We start from the raw sequence: 18,132 nt of genomic DNA, 5'->3' as shown, positions 1-18,132 counted from the left end.
ACTGTCGTTTTACCATTCTCCTCTATAAAATAAAGCAATTTAACTAGTTTTTTTAAAATGTGGGTTTATAATCCATTCACAGGTCATACATGAAGTCATGTAATTAAAGAAATCAATTAAATCATTTTAACATGAAAAACCAAAAGGAATTGGGTGGGGAGAGGCAAGAGAGGAAGGGAACTGGAGTTTCTTGGGAAGGAAGCTCTCCCACGTCCCCCTGCCCACTCATTAATGGGCTCGAGGCCTGGGATACATCTGGGGTAGTCACAACTCATATTTTTTCCAAACGGAATAGAAAAAAAAAAATCGAATTACAAACATAAATACTTTTTTTCTTTTCTTTTTTTTGGGGGGGAGGGGGTGAGGAAGATTGGCCCTGAGCTAACGTCTGTGCCAGTCTTCCTCTTTTTGCTTGAGGAAGATTGGCCCTGAGCTAACGTCTGTGCCAGTCTTCCTCTATTCTGTATGTGGGACCCCACCACAGCATGGCTTGATGAGTGGTGTGTAGATCCACACCTGGGATCCGAACCTGCCAACCCTGGGTTGCCAAAGTGGAGTGCACAAACTTAATCACTACCCCACTGAGCCGGCCCCTACAGAGATCAATACTTCTGTTTCTGTACATATGTAACTAATTAAACCAGGGCTGGATGTGGCAGGAAAACGTATTTCTGTGAGTTACAGTCAAAAGAACTTCAAAGCTCTAGACCAGATGATTGCTGGCATCTCTTTCAGCTCTAAAGCTCCACCTCTACAGCGACATCTGTCCTCAACTGGGAGAAAAGGTCAATGGGTGGCTTTTTCTTTAATATTGAGCTATAGTCCCTTTAATGGTAAGCAGCAGAATCTAACTGTTGAACTAACTATGCTAACCAACAAAAACTGGGCCTGAGTGAGAAGACACTTAAGCAGGTGACAGACTCTGTGGAAGAGCTGAACCCCCAAGCTCAGGAGAACAGAAACGCGCAGCTCCAGGGATGCAGCGGCAGGAGCTCACCGGCCTCCCCGGGGCACTGCCTCTTTAAGAGGGGGCGGCTCCAACCACCTTCCACCACGGGGCTGCCATTCTCCCTCTACACGAGTTTTCAGATGCCCAGCAAACAGGGATCAGCCCACCGTACATCAGATATCTTTGCCCCTCGAGGAATCAGCAATGGCCAGGAGCAGGTCAAGGAGCACAAACATGGTCTCTGGAAACAAGAAAATGCCACCATCCCAATTTGTCTAAAACATCTGATCTTCATGGCCAGAAACTAATACTTCATTTATTGAGCCCTTATGTACCAGGCATAATACTTGGTTCAATGTGATAAACATACACATTTAAACATTAAGCTGTACCCCTTAAACATATGCAATTTTTGTCAATAAAGCTGGAAAAAATAGGAAAAATATGAAATATGTTTTCAATAGAAAAAGGAGAATGTGGATTATATGTTAAGAACTATTCTTTTAACATAATGAACATTATACTGAACATTATAATAAACATGATATTTTTCATTTCCCATGTGTTCTTAAAAACTGAGGTGGTCATATTTTTGTAAATCAGTGTTGGGAAAATTAATCCTAAAGCAAAATATTTTTAAAATTAAGAAATTATTTTCAAAGTGAATCACTCTATTTTTAAAAATCTATATCTTTTGGGGCCAGCCCCTTGGACGAGTGGTTAAGTTCGTGCGCTCTGCTTCGGTGGCCCAGAGTTCACCAGTTTGGATCCTGGGCAGAGACATGGTACCACTCATCAAGCCACGCTGGGGCGGCATCCCACATGCCACAACTAGAAGGACCCACAACTAAAAATACACAACTATGTACTGGGGGGCTTTGGGAGAAAAAGGAAAAATAAAATCTTAAAAAAAAGAAATGTCAGTGGTCATCAAATTAAATACATCCCTTATACAAGAAAAGGGCTATGATCTGAATGTTTGTGTTTCCCCAAAACTTCTATGCTGAAATCCTAGCCCCTAAGGTGATGGTATTAGTAGGTAGGGCCTTTGGGAGGTGATTAGGTCTGAGGGCAAAGCCCTCATAAATGCGATCAGTGCCCTTTAAGAGAAGCTCCAGACAGACCCTGCTCTTTCCACAGAGTGAGCACACAGACAGAAGCTGGCAGTCTACAACACACCAGGGCCTTATGGGGGAGGGGGAATCCCTCCCCGTTACCCTCCTGGTTCTTATGGCTGGTCAAACAATTAAAATGACATCAGGCAGGTTAAGAGGAGAAAATCTAACAAAGTTTAATACATGCATACAGGGAATTCACATAAGCATTAAGAATTCCAAAGACAGCCAAGCAAAATGAGGTATATATGTCATTCTGGACTAAGCAGAAGAGGGCAAAAGTCTGGGCCTTCAAAAGGAAAGGAGGCAATTTACAGGAAGATAAAAAGAGTTAACGGTGGGTAAACACAGGTTTGCCAGGCCTTGCAGAGACAACGGGACATGGAGAGGACCCTGATTAAGGGGCCTTGCGAGACTCCTCCCTGTCTAGCACACCTGGCTCACATTCTACAGTTATCTATGGCAAGAGCTCCTGCCTAGAATGGGCCTTCTATCTCAAATGTTTTTAGGCAGCTAGGGGGAAAGTCAAAGTCACTTCCTCAGTCTTTTGTTCTTAAAAATAATCAGCCCAAGGGGCTGGCCCCGTGGCCGAGTGGTTAAGTTCGTGCGCTCCGCTGCAGGCGGCCCAGTGTCTCGTTGGTTCGAATCCTGGGCGCGGACATGGCACCGCTCATCAGACCACGCTGAGGCAGCATCCCACATGCCACAACTAGAAGAACCCGCAACGAAGAATACACAACTATGTACCGGGGGGCTTTGGGGAGAAAAAGGAAAAAATAAAATCTTAAAAATAAATAAATAAATAATAATCAGCCCAAAATAATCCTCAAGCCAGAGACATATTTTGGGGCAGGGAATTTTGTTCCCGGTCAGTCTTCACCAGAACCCAACCACAGTGACACTTTGATCTTGGCCTTCCCAGCTTTCGGAACTGTGTGAGAAGTTAATTTCCATCGTTTATAAACTACCCAGCCTGTGGTATTTTGTTACAGCAGCCAGAAGGGACTACGACAGTCACTTAGTCAGGCAACCAAAACAATTCTCTCGTCTCCCTCCTATTCCTATTCTTGAGATCCCCACTGCTCCCCTCTTACCATACTCCCCCTTCACTGCTGCACACCCTCTCACTGTCTGAGATCATCCCTCCTGCTTAGATTCTCTGCTGGTGCCCTCAGAATCAAGGCAGAGTATAATCCACAAAGACAGGAAAAGGATGGCCGCACGACGTATGCAAAACAGCACTGGGCTAGGAGCCAGAAGCCCTGGGGTCTGTCTCTGCTCTGTCACTAACTAGCTATACGATCAGCACTGGGCTAGGAGCCAGAAGCCCTGGGGTCTGTCTCTGCTCTGTCACTAACTAGCTATACGATCGTGATCTCTTCACTTCCTCTTTCTACACCTCTTTCAGTAGGAACTGGATTAAGTATCTATCAAACACATCCATCCAAAAAGTTTCCTTACTTGTCAAAAAGAGATGGTAACAACCATCTACCTTTCTCTGGTTGTTACAAAAAAAAAAAAAGAAAGAGTAAATGCTTTACAAACTATTAAGCACTATAGAAACAGCAGGGGTTTTTTTATTTGAGGTATAATTGACATATAACATTATATTAGTTTCAGGTGTACAAATAATGATTCAATATTTGTATATATTGCAAAATGATCACTACAATAAGTCTAGTTAACATCCATCCCCATACATGGTTAAAAATGTTTTTTCTTGTGATAATTCTGAAGATCTAATCTCTTACCAACTTTCAAACACGCAGTACAGTATTATTAACTATGTCACCATGCTTACAGTGCATCCCCACGATTTGCTTTATAACCGGAAGTCTGTCCCTCTGACCCCCTTCACCCATGTCTCCCGCCTCTGGCAAGCACCAATCTGTTCTCTGCATCTATGAGCTTGGTTTTGTTTTGTTTTGTTTTGCTTGGATTCCACACATGACTTCACGTTTCTTTTCTATGCTTGTGTGTTGGGGTTTTCCCAGAAGGCCACACAGTGTAAACAGGATAAGCAGGGGCTCTGGAGTCGGCAGACACGAGCTTAAATCTCAGCATCATCATTTCTCACCTATCTGCCCTCGGGCAAGTTGGCTCACGGTTCAGAGGGGCAGCTTCCTCATCTTTACAACTCGAATGCCACCTGCATCACACATCGCATTAAGAACGCACATCTGTCAAGTACGTTCAATTCCCCTCATCCCTCATTTCATCCCCATAATTCTGCACCGTCAGTCCTAGCCCATTTCCAGAGTGAAGCCCTCTCAATCCCACGTCACCCCTCACCTCATGCCTCCCGAGAGCATCTTCAGGGCAGAGATCATCCACGTTATCAGCAACACCTAGCCTAGAGCACACAGCAGGAAGTGAGTAAGTATCTATTAAATAAATGAATTCCTATCCCTCTTTGTGGTAAATATGTAAGCATAACATAACAAACCAAAAAACTGGATATTCTAACAAAAAGCACGTCAATCTTATTTCATTTCTCTCTACAAAGACCCACTTTCACTTATATACAACTCTATCTTTTTCAAAAGGTACTAAGAGAAACTTAGGACAAGACTTACAGAGGCAGCTTTATCTTTCTCAACAAAAATAAGAAATTCAAGAACATCAGCCCGAGATTTTTAAACTATAAAGCTGGCCCTTTACTTATTTTGGTTTTTACCATTATTAAGTAAAAATATCAGGATTTAAAAGCACCAGGAGCAAGAGAGGATGGAGAAGCTAACATGTAGACCCTGAGGCTCCCAGAACAAAATGAAACCAAGAGCTAGTTCTTCCAGCGTCTAGTATTTAACCACCCATTAATTCATTAGAGTTGACAGAAGGGATAACATATTTTTGCCAGTCCTATTCTAAGTTCTCTTCTCCTTCATTTCCCAACTCTGATGAGTCAAAAGATCATCTCAATTCTACCGCAAAAATGCCTCTCCCAAACCAACCCCTCCTCTGCATCCCAACGACCTCGACTTCAGTTCAGGTCCCTGGCTATTCCGACAGCCTCCTAAGAGGTGTCTCTTCCACAGTACCACCAGAGCGACTTTCTGTAACACGAATCTGATGATATCCCCTCTCGTCTAAAACCCTATCCTGGGTAGCTCCCTGTCATTTCCAGGATAAAGTACACCCTTGGCATGACATAAAAGGTCATTTATGCCCTCTCCCCATCTAACTCTCTGGTCTCATTTCTCATCATTCCTTAATATGTACCTAGTGCTAAAGAGACAACCAAACCCTCTTCCCTGAGCCTGCATGCTCCCACACTCCCTCCCTCCTAACATCCCATTACACTCTCATATGCCCTACCCTATAAATGTCCTTCATTTGCCTACCTGGGAAACTCCCTCACATCCTGCAAGACTCAGCTTAAGAGTAGGATCAAGTTTGGTGCCTCTGTACTCCTGAAACATATGTATTATAATTTGGTTATTTTTCTATAATCCTCAGTAGAAAGTGAGACACTGAAGGATAGAAACTTTTTAAATCACAGTAGACGATACACAGTACATAGCAAAAGCTCCATAAATACACTGAATAAATTAATAAATGGCCTGACTGACTTCAGTTTTACTATAAAAATAAAAGGTTTTTGTGAGATCATCTGGTACAATAAGCACCATTCAGCAAGTTATTTCTATGAGAAACTAATCTTAGAGTTCTAAATAAATTATTACATATAAACACTGACTCAAACATAATAAACGTGGCCGTAAGATATCAAAAGATAATGTGAATTTATAACTGAGGTGTATACATTACCTAGAAATAATGGACTCCAAACTAGGTACATGATTAGTGGGAAACAGAAAACTGAGATCCAGTTCTGTGTATGAAGAAGAAAAGCCCAGTTCAACAAAGCCGTGAGATTGAAAATAACTTTTCACAGACAGCTTCTGCCCATAAATTTGCAAGGCTTTATAAAAGGGTGACTAGGAATTAGTATCTCAACGACTATCGATGTTACATTCAGATAATCCTTTTCCTCTAAAGTGCAATTTTTAATCTTCTTAAATGGGAAAAAGAGTTTTTTTAAAGCTTCTACACAAGTAGAATTACACTGAGTTCCAACAGATGGTGACACCACAGAAATCCATAAGAGTAGCTGCCAACAGGACCAATATGCTGGAAGGGAGGGAGGGAGGAAGAAAAAGAAAGAGGACAACACAACGTTCTTGCGATCAGCTTCTCTGTTCTCAGCACCTTTCCTATTTTCAGCAAAATAATGGTAACTAGGAGATTACCTCGCACATTCTTAAAATCAGGAAACTGGGACAGACCAACGCAGGCTGCTTCGCCCTCCATCAGCAGTGCTCCAGCTCAGAGCTCCAGCTACGCCCCAGCACACGACACTAACACCACCTGCAAGACCAGAACTGAATGGGCGAACCACTCTGAAAAGAAGCCTGGGCAAGTGACCAAGATCTCAAACCACCAGGCAGATCCCGTAGCGCATCACTTCTTCCTTCCATCTCTCCACACCCACTTTCCTCTTACCCTGTTCCTGCTCCCTTCCCATTACCCAGGCAAAGACAAAAAATACAACTCAGTGGTTCAGAGTGTGGGATTTCTCGTTAAAGCAGAGATGGTCTTAATCCTGCCTTCACTAGCCACTGTGCTTGCTCTGTGACCTTAATTATGTTCTCACAGCCTCAGCTTCCTTATGGGTGGAACAGGGACAATGTACTTCCCTGTTAGGGTTGTTGTAAGAACTAAACTACATGAGACAGAGTATGTGGTGTGAGCACAGTGCCTGGCACATATAAACCAAACAAAAACAGTTGTCAGAGAGTCTAAGTGAACAAGGGTGCAGATAAACATAAGCCAGTAAGGAAGATCTGAGAATTAATAAACTGAAGTAATTCACACTAAGCTGACAGTACAGCAGTTCACAAAGTGTTTCACAGTGTTTTGCAATGTTTTGTCTAATGTAGGCAGAGAAAAAAAAAAACAATAAAGCAACAACAAAAGCCCAGAGAAAACAGTAAGAAAGTTTCTTCTAGGATCCTGTAAGCCACAAAGAAGTCAGACATCCTTAACCTCAGCTCACAGCCTCTCCACGAGCCAGCCCCATCCTATTCTTCACCCTCATCTCAGCCTCCACGCAGTCAACGCCCTAAGTCGTAACTCGTACTTTCACAGTGCCAACTTGAGTCGCCAATTCCTTGCACCTGGTCAGCACTCTCAGGCCATCGCTCTGCCCACCCGCTGAAGCCCCAGTGATCGTTCCGCCCTGTGATGCCTTCCTTCCCTCACGCTCCCCAGCAGAAGCCACCACATCGACCTCTACCATCCCAGTGCCTACAGCTTCAACTTGTATTAGAGCCCTCAGCTCATGCTGTCTAATTAGTTTTTCTCCAGCCTTCTTCCTCACCAGATTCTAAGCTCAACATCACACAAGAGGAAGTGTCAGTGGTCAGCTGAACGCACAGACTACCAAATAGATATAATGAAATAACACTTCTCACATATAGGAATATCCTTCTTGAGGGTAAAAAAACACTTCCATCACCTTTCTGTGTTTTCCCCGCAGCTTCACTGGCCTTCCCATTATAATAAAGCAGTGTAATGGCTAGTAGCATGGACGCACAATAACTTTTTAGCATATATGTTCTGAACATCCATAAACACTCACTGTAACAATACTGACCGTTTATGAGACAATGTTTTATGCCTTCCTTACCAAATGACCTATCAGGCCCACTTTAATTTCCATTGAGCAAATACGATATTCGATCGCTTTTGGGAACTCATTAAAAGAAAGCACTTCAAAATAAATTTTGGGTTTTTATAATGATGACTGTTCCAAATCAAGAATGATTAAATAATAAATGTTATTTTACAAGTCACATATGAAAATCAACCTATTTCATATCACACATACATTTACTTCAATAATTGAGTTTTATAAATATCAACTCATTTCCTATATATGCAAACATGGTTGGAAAACTGATTTACAACCAAGAGTTTGATTCATAACCAGTCTACAGTTTAGGTAAATAGCCGGGTAAATACGATTCCAAACATTTACGTGTGGAATTGGTTTCGTAAATTAGAAATCACAGTGCTGGCTCATTCAGATTCTAATTCTAGTTTTGCTACTGAATAACAGCGCCGCCTCAGGCACATGGCCCACCCCTCTAAACTCTAAGTATCACACACGTAAGACGACTCTGGATTAGGTCAGTGTTCCACACATTCTTGATCATAAATTACTCAGCATACCTGTTTAAAAATACATGTCCCAACCCCTCTTCTGAAGGTTCTAACTGAGCAGCTCTGACTAGAGGGCCAGGGAATCTGGACTCAAAGGTGCCCAAGGACTCATGTTCCTCATGATCAGAAAGTTTTACACGTACCGGTTTCTGATTTCTTAGGTTCTTTCTGGCTATAAATTCTATGAATTTAAGATTTTATGACACTCATCAAATCCCCTGGCCCAACCTGATGATACTGAATGCAACACATGCAACTTCATTTTGCTAGAGAAGAAAGATCAAAACGTTCTCTGTACCCTTAAGCTATCTTTTTCAGCATCTGGCTCCATTTGCTAGAAGGCCCTCAATTTTCACGTGATTCTAGATACCAGTATTTATTTTGACAAATAATTTGATAGATAACACGATTTGGACTAGAGCGTATTTTGGTAGAAAGATGCTCCCCTGGGATTTTGATACATACACTCTTCCTCTGGCACCCAATCAGTCATACACTAAACGCTGATTCAAGCAGACATTAATGCATTTTAATACTGTAACTGCATATTGTTTACATTTGTCCTTCTCTCACATATTTGTGATATTCATTAGGCAGATCACAATGACATTCCTTCTAGGAATCTTATGACTCTGTGTTGAAAAAACTTTATTATAATTAGTAAGCAGCTTGGTTAAACCAGTGTCTGAAAATACTTTTCCATTGTTATAAATATAGAAGAAAACATTTTAAAGGCTATACTCTTAAAAATCTGTCTTTAAAAGCACTCAAATAAAAAGCATAGATTCTCCAACATGTGTTTTCATTAAAAAAACCTTCCTCTCAATCCCCACCCACCCCAAAATTAATAAGCTCTGCTTACTCAAACTCGCCTTACACTTATGATGATACTTTTGCTACCACTACACAATTTTTTTCCCCAAAACGCTGTTAGGCAGCATACATAAATAAAAGATCTCAAAAGTACTAAGATAATTTAGAACCGAGGGGGAGGGGTAAATCTATTCAGTACAATTACACACATTATTCTTCATTAACCTTCCCAAAAAGCAGGACAATGAAGGAAACTGATACTTAATACGCTAAAACCAAACAAAAGAGTTTCTTAAGGAACACAGTTTTTACCAGTACTCTGAGAAATTTTCTCACACAGGTTTCTCACACGGGTAGGTCACCCAAGGAGAGCGCTCACCCCTGGTGCTGTTCACATACGTGCTATGTACACAAGGCAGGTAGACAAAATCAGACGGTAACCATAAAGTGAACTTGAAACCATCAATGAAACTTGAAAATCTCTTATTTGACAATAAATATTCTTAGTTATCCTTAACAATTCCATTACAAATCTATAACTAAATTCATTCAATTTTTCTTGAGAAAGTCTCCATTCCTTGAAAGTCATTTAATAGTTTTTTTAAGAAGGAAAATAGGCAGAAAGCAGAGTAGGTCATCACCGCATTTAGTACTAGATTTGGTAAACTAATTTTTGTTCATCCTTTAATCTCAAAATGTCATATATTCCTTAATATATTCTTCCACATATACTCCCCCTTCCTCTGCAGTAAGACCACTGCTCTCACAGAAGAGCACGACTTCGTCAAACGTGCAAAGCCGGCCTCCGTCTGTCTTTCTACACTCACCCTTGACGTCGCCCAGCAGCTGTAAACTTCCGCTAAAGCAGAACAGACTGGGGCGGCACACGGGAGCGCGAACATTTGGCATCGTCTCCAGAGATTTTCATGAATTCCCGCACCTCCGCCCCAGACCAGTTCAGAGGCCTTCATCGTGTGTTTGCCTCAAGAATGAATTAACGGTTATTAAATAAACTACAACGTCACCATGCAGACATTTACCGAGAGGTCCTTCGCACGCGTAAATGAACACTTACAAAGCTCACCTCTTTCCTAGTGGGAACAGATCAGGGTGCACTTTCCCTCTCTCCTAGCTAGTCTCTATGATGGAAAAAAAGTTTTAAAATTGAATAAAAATCATTTTACAGTAGTTGGAAATTACGTATTTGTCTCCCCCAGGTATTAGGATGACATCAAACACTCCAAGATAGTTTATTTAAATTTTCCTTAATTTGGAAACAAAGTTTGTCAGGAAAAAGTTTTTTAAAAACCCTAGGCAGAAAAGACAATCAAATTCCAAAACAGATTTCCCTCTGTTTTATAATACAATTCACACCCCAAAGTACGCACTTCAACCAAAGTAACTTCGGGTATATAAAAGACTCACCATCTGTATGGGTTTCTTGTGGAGATCTCGTTCAGTTACCAGTTTCTCTTGGTCAGTGACATAAAGACCTTTCTGTGCCAGAGCCTGGATGACAGCATCGTGGCCCAAAAGGGGCTTCGCAGCATCACTCTTGAGAATGAGGCTCCCAGCACGACAGTACAGCTCAGCCGACAGGAGCAAATTAACAACAGGCGGTTTGATGTGTTCCTGGTCATACTGATCTGTGTAAAATGGTTCTTGAAGTTCCTCTGGCACATTTTCTATAAAGATTAAGGGGAAAAAAATTCTTACAAGATTTTTATAAAGAAACACTATTTAATAACTATTATTTATGTCATAGAAAGTAAGATTCCTTGTAAAAATAATAATAACCCTTTAACTGCAAAGATGATTTATTAAACGTTGGCAGATAATCTATAATGAGAAATTGAAATTTCCTTTCCAGAAGATACAGTTCCAAGTCTATTCTAAAAGGGACTACAACGCAGACAAGGAGGAAAGTTTTCTGAGTCTAGTGGCTCTGGGAAAGGATTCCTACATGCACGCTCAACTACACAGAATGAGCTACAAGATTCCCAAAAACCAGTATCAATGCATCCCCTCACATTCACAGTCAACCGGGAAATGCACAGGAACAGCCCTTCCAGGACACTGCTAGTCCTTGCCGCCTGAGAGTATAAAATCATTGGCCCCCCGGGCTGGCCCCGTGGCCGAGTGGTTAAGTTCGCGCGCTCCGCTGCAGGCGGCCCAGTGTTTCGTCAGTTCGAATCCTGGGCGCGGACATGGCACTGCTCATCAGACCACGCTGAGGCAGCGTCCCACATGCCACAACTAGAAGAACCTACAACGAAGAATACACAACTATGTACCGGGGGGCTTTGGGGAGAAAAAGGAAAAAATAAAATCTTTAAAAAAAAAAAAAAAAATCATTGGCCCCAAATTTTACAGCTAATCAGTTGCAAAACAGAAACTGCCTAATTTATTCTGTCCCCTGCCTCAAGACCTCTGGTCTCTCTGCCCTCTTGCTTTGCCTGCTGAAGCTACTGAGGGGGAAATATGAGTATAGTCTGGGGGAGAACTACACTTAAAATTCCCTTACACTAGTAACCACTGTTATCTCCATCTTCCCACTGACCATTCCCCATCCCACCCAAAAAGCCCAACTGACCCATTCCATGGAGACACAGAAAAGGTAGTTTACAAAGGAGCCACGAGAAGGAAACCCAATCTCCTTCCAGGTTTCTTTCCTGCCAGCCTCCCCCCTGCAGAGGGTCAAGCCCACTCTCCAAGTTCTGCTTCCAATCAAGAGCAGGAGCATTGGCAGCAAGGTGACAAGACAGATGAAACATTCCACACTGTTTTACAAGTTTTCCTGCCTGCTCTACTCTATATCCCTGCCTCTTCCTCCCTACTCCTGGCTCTGTGTTTTCCATCAAAACCAGGACAAGAATGAGGTTTGTCCCCCAAAAAGGACAGGTGGGGCATTGAAGTTAGAAGTTAACGGAGTTGCAATCATAGAACCTGAACTCTGGCTGACACTTAGCCAGTCCTTTGCCTGCCTTCTCTGTGGAAAGTGAGGTTCTAAGGGCAGCCATCCCCCATCACTGATTTTTTTTTTCTTCTTCTTTTTTTTTTTTCTGGTGAGGAAAATTGGCCCTGAGCTAACATCTGTCACCAATCTTCCTCTTTCTGCTTGAGGAAGATTTTCCCTGAGCTAACATCTATGCCAGTCTTTCTCTACTGTGTATGTGGACACCACCACAGCAAGGCTTGATGACCAGTGTGTAGGCTGGCACCCAGAATCCAAACCCGTGACCTCTGGGCCGCTGAAATGGAGAGTGCAAACTTAACCACTACACCACCAGGCTGGCATCCCAGCACCCATTTAGGAGTCTCCTGAACAGGCAGCTTTACTGTAAGCTCAATAGTGCTCCTTCCATCAAAGTCAGCATTTCAAAAACTTTATTCACAAAGTAGTAATATACTCCCTAGCCAGTTTCACCTTAAAGTTTTTGAAAAGCTTCTATTCTTTAGAAAAATATTTTCATCAAACAATATTATAGTAACTATTGCATGTTCATTTTATATCCCAGCATGGTTCTGGGGAATAAAAGAAGTAGCAATAATCCCCACCCTCAAGGAGCAGGGGATCCACAGAAGACCAGACAAACAGGCAGAGTTAAGCACTTCAGAAACTGGAGACAATACTAAACAGTAAATGATTAAGCACCAAATGAAAGAAAGGAACACAAGTGCTTAGAGCTCAGAGGAGGAAGCATGGCAGCGAGCTGACATGACTTCATCTTAAAGAAACAGGACAGGAAGAATATGCAGATTTGTCTAGTCAAAAAAATGGAGCTTTATTGGGCTGGCCCAGTGGTGTGGTTAAGTTTGCGCGCTCCACTTTGGCAGCCCAGGATCCACCAGTTCGGATCCTGGGTGTGGACCTACACACTGCTCATCAAGCCATGCTGTAGTGGCATCCCACACACAATAACTAGAAGGACTTACAACTAGGATATACAACTATACACTGGGGCTTTGGGGAGGGGGAAAAAAAGGAAGCTTGGCAACAGATGTTAGCTCAGGGCCAATCTTCCTCACCAAAAAAACAAGGTGGGGAGGGCTTTCTAAACAGAAGGGGAGAAAGAGAGAAGATATGAAGAGACCCACTTGTACAGTTGGGGTGGAGAAAAGGGCTCATTAGGAGAAGAGTGAGAAGTAAAACTGGATGGGAGGCTGGTGATAAGACTCGAAAGTAACATCTCTTTGAAACATGAGGCTTGTACATAACAGCTAACAAGGACCTACTGATGGTGTCAGAGGAGGAGAGTGACAAACTAAGAGTTATGTTTGGGAACGATTCATCTCATATTCAATATTGATGGTGGTAAAAGTCAGAGACAGAAGATTACAGAGAAAAGAAAATGACGCTGGAAGACAGCAGTGGAAACGGGAAGTGAAGGACACAAGAGACTGCTGAAGACGGACCCAGAAACAAGGCAAAGGGAAGGGGTCAAGATGGCAATCAAAGATGAGCAAGCCTGGGTCCTGGGAAATGGTGGTATCATTAATAGAAAAAGGAAAATCAGAGGAAGCACCAATTCTGCAAGCAAGAGCATAAATTCAGTTTTAGATATACTGAATTTGAAACGATAGCAAAAATATCCAAGTGGAACCATCCAAAAGCAGCTGGGGATAGAGGACTCTGGAAGGAGGTCAAGAGTAGATGTATCAATTTGGGATTTTGGCGACATCTAAAAATACCATCCTCATTTAATAATTGGAAACCTTTTCCTCTCTTCATAGCTGCATTAACCAGCGGTGAGCCAGCCTTAAATTCAACAGCCGCCTCAGCATGATCACAAGCTCGGTTGCAGACCACAGACTACAGCGCTGGTATTCATTTAAATTTTAGTACCACAGAAACTAGAAGCTATTTAGTAGAACAACTCTAAAAGGGAAATTATTTGATTTTGAGAGAATTATTATAAAATATATATATATAAAATGGATTTTTATTTCCTGTAACAATAAAAGAATAACTAATATACACGACTTGGTCTCTAAACATTAGCTGTGCAAAGAAAAGTGACTACTTGTTATCAAGATTACACACTTCTCTATCATACCTATACATCCACCTAACATTTATTTACTGCTTTTATATCCATTCTCACAGATGATCTTTATAACAACTTGGTGAAACTGGCTAATCAGGTAACATGCAGATAAATATTAGGAATATACTAACACTTATTAAAGATCTATGTGTCATGGGGCCGGCCCCGTGGCCGTGGTTAAGTTCACGCCCTCCACTTCAGCGGCCCAGGGTTTCGCCAGTTCGGATCCTGGGCGCCGACATAGCACCGCTCGTTAGGCCACGCTGAGGCGGCGTCCCACATGCCACAACTAGAGTGACTCACAACTAAAATATACAACTATGTACTGGGGGGATATGGGGAGGAAAAAAAGGCAGGAAAAAAATAAATAAAATACCTTAAAAAAATAAAAGATCTATGTGTCAGACACTGTCCTAAATACGCATTTTGTCATTCAGTCCTAACAATCCTCTTGTCCCTATTTTACAGATAAGGAACCCAAGAAAGGTTATCTTGCCCAAGGGCACACAGCTGACAAATGCAGAGCCCAGCTCTAAACCATCTAGCTAAGCTGATTCAAAAATAACAATGGTGCGCCAAGAGCACAAGGTGAGGAAGAAGACATACAGCTCGAGGACTATTTCCATTTTATTATGGCATACCCACAAACCTAAATTATGAAAGTGTTAGTTTTAAAAAGATTCCAATGCCAGGAAAAGGGAAAGGATTCACAACAAGTCAAAGAATGCTGCAAGAATATGACAAAAACAGATTTTTCCACCCCTAAAAGAATGCAAAATTGCATACTGAATGTTATAAAATAGGTCACTTTTAAAAACAAGTCTTCAAGAACTAAATATGCTTAAGAGAAGACTTCAAAAATGTCTATCATTTTTGCCAATAGCAAAAGACTATCATTTTTCAAAAAACAGTCTGGAGTTCTATCACATTTTAAAACAAATGAACTGAAACAGCATATGAGAAAATAAACAAAATCATAAAGGCAAAATCAGAGAAAAGTCTCACCCTCTCCCCAACCTCCAGAGCACAAAAGGTAAGACGTTAACGCTTAAGGAACAGATGAGTGCAACACCACTCGGAGAACGGCAACGGATAAGAGCCAAGTTTCTGTCGTGCACCAGGACTCAGGCAGAACCTACCTTAATCACGTTATTATAAATCCTGACTACATCGAAGTTTTGAAATTAACCATCAGCTGAAATGCTTGAGATACAAGTAGACAGAGTAGAGACAGTACGCTCAAGGAAATTTTCTATAAAGCTCGGCTAGCTACTAGGTGCATCCATACGCCAGCAAACGATACAGATTTCTTTAAAACAACGAAGGGTCGGGAAGTAGGAGGGAAACGCATTTGAGAAACATCACCACACTCAGTCATGGGAACACTACCTTATTTTCCAAATCTAAAATACTATTTCTAAAACAATTGCTAAGACAGAACTCCTGAGTTCCAAAAACTCCAACTGAAAGTAAGCCACAGACCTTAAACTCTACGTTAACCAAAAGACACAAAAATGGTCAATAACATGAAAAAAATCCATAGTACCAGTAAACAAAGTTACAATGAGACAACATTTTTTGCCTATCAAAATGGCAGAATTTTTTTAAACCCACTATTGGTAGAGATGTACTAAAATGAGTACCCTCGCACACGACCAGAGGGCAAGGACCAGGTCTGTCTTATTCACCATAAACAGACCCCCAGACACCTAACTTAGTGCCTAGTACATGGTGAGCACTCAATAAATATATGATAAATGAATAAAAATGTTATGTTTTTAAAAAATTTAGTCATTAGCTTTTTCCTGAAGAGACTCCTAGAATTCAATTTTCCCAGATTCTGCACTAGTAATCATAATTCACTTCTCGTACCCGCTCTGAAAAACTTGAGAGCTTTCCCCTAGGCCACTCTACTTCTGCAACAGTATTCCCTCTCAAGCTCAAACCTTTTTTCAGCTAACCGACATTCACCACCATTAGGAGGCAGCATGACATAGTAGGAAAAATAGAGGCTTTGGATTAAAAAAGAGGAGTCACACTGCCCAAAGCGATCTACAGACTCAGTGCAATCCTTACCAAAATCCCAATGGCATCCTTCACAGAAACAGAACAAACAACTCTAAAATTTGTATGGAATCACATAAGACCCCTAACAGCCAAAGGAATCCTGAAAAAGAACAAAGCTGGAGGCATCACACTTCCTGATTTCAAACTCTATTACAAAACTATAGTAGCCAAAACAGTATAGTAGTGGCATAAAAACAGACACACAGATCAGTGTAATAGAATAGAAAGCCCAGAAATAAACCCATGCATGTATGGTCAGTTAACTTACGACAAAGGAGCCAAGAATAAACAATGGGGAAAAGACAGTCTCTTCAGTAAATGGTGTTGAAAAAACTGGACAGCTACATACAAAAGAATGAAACTGGACCCTTATCTTAAACCGTACACTAAAGTCAACTCAGAATGGAGTAAAGACTTGACCATATGACCTGAAATCATAAAACTCCTAGAAGAAAACATAGGCAGTAAGCTCTTGGACATCAGTGTTGGTGATGGTTTTTCGGATTTAACAGCAAAAGCAAAGGCAACAAAAGCAAAAATAAACAAGTGGGACTACATCAAACTAAAAAGCTTCAGCACAGCATAGGAAACCATCAACAAAAAGAAAGGGCAATGTACTGAAGAGGAGAAAATATTTGCAATCATCCATCTGATGATGGGTTAATATCCAAAATACATAAAGAACTCAGAACTCAACAGCAAAAACATAAGCAATCTAATTAAAAAATGGGCAGAGGATCTGAGTAGACATTTTTCCAAAGGCAAACAGATAGCCAATGGCTACATGAAAAAATGCCCAACATCACTAATCATCAGGGAAATGCAAATCAAAACCACAATGAGATCACCTCACACCTGTTAGAATGGCTATTATCAAAATGGCAAGAAATAACAAAGGTTGGCAAGGCTGTGGAGAAAAGGGAAACCTTGTGCACTGTTGGTGGGAATGTAAACTGGTGCAGCCCACCATGAAAAACAGTATGGAGATTCCTCAAAAAATGTAAAACAGAACTACCACATGATCCAGCAATTCCACTTCTGGGTATTTACCTGAAGAAAAAGAAAACACTAACTTGAAAAGATATATGCACCCCAACATTCACTGCAGCATTATTTACAACAGCCAAGATATGGAAACAATGTAAGTGTCCATCAAAGGATGAATGGATAAAGACAATGTGGTACATACATACATACATACAATGGAATATTATTCCGCCACAAAAAAGAATGAAATCTTACCATTTGCAGCAACATGGATGGACCTGGAAGGCATTATGCTAAGTCAAATAAGACAGACAGAGAAGGACAAATACAATATGATCCCACTTATATGTGGAATTTAAAAAAAACTGAGCTCATAGATACAGAGATTGGTGATTGCCAGAGGCAGGAGATGGGGGGTGGGAGAAATGGGTGAAAGAGGTCAAAAGGTACAATCTTAGAGTTATAAAATATGTAAGTCACGGAGATGCAATGAATAGCACAGTGACTACAGTTAATAATGCTGTACTGCATATTTGAAAGTTGCTGTGAGTAGATCTTAAAAGTTCTCATCACGAAAAAAAATTTTGCAACTATGAATGGTGATGGATGTCAACTGGACTTACTGTAATGATAATTCACAATATATACAAATAATGAATCATTATGTCGTACATCTGAAACTAATATAATGTTATATGTCAATCATACCTCAATTAAAAAAAAAGGTGAGTCTTAATTCTCCCACTTACTTGACATGGGATCTTGAATGCAATAATTAACTTCTCTGAGTTCAAGCTTCCCCACAGGCCACACATGTGCCTACTACTTCTACTCTGACTGTAACTTCCTCCACCTTCCCTTGGCTCCCTATGCTCCAGACACCCAAGTCTTTGTATTGCTACAATAAGTCAAGTTCATGCCTTCT

The 18,132-nt window shown here is 41.2% G+C and overlaps 1 protein-coding gene across 12 annotated transcripts in view; it reads right to left on the bottom strand.

Annotated features, from left to right (window-relative positions):
• Nucleotides 1-18,132, bottom strand: part of CAMSAP2 (calmodulin regulated spectrin associated protein family member 2) — a 109,760-nt gene that overhangs the window by 77,717 nt on the left and 13,911 nt on the right. For 4 of the 12 annotated variants that reach the window (XM_023632519.2, XM_023632520.2, XM_023632518.2 and 1 more), the window contains exon 2: nucleotides 10,531-10,790. The exons of 2 other annotated variants lie outside the window; for them this stretch is intronic. In XM_023632519.2, the coding sequence (XP_023488287.1) occupies nucleotides 10,531-10,790 (260 nt within the window). Of the gene's footprint in view, nucleotides 1-4,356; nucleotides 4,418-5,408; nucleotides 6,436-10,530; nucleotides 10,791-18,132 lie in introns of those variants that run through there. 6 more of the 12 variants (XM_070255856.1, XM_070255858.1, XM_070255855.1 and 3 more) reach the window with 4 other exon arrangements.

This window comes from Equus caballus, chromosome 30, assembly GCF_041296265.1.
Source record: "Equus caballus isolate H_3958 breed thoroughbred chromosome 30, TB-T2T, whole genome shotgun sequence".
Lineage (NCBI taxonomy): Eukaryota > Metazoa > Chordata > Mammalia > Perissodactyla > Equidae > Equus > Equus caballus.
The sequence above is the reverse complement of the archived record's forward strand: the minus strand, read 5'-3'. Positions and strand labels throughout refer to the sequence as shown.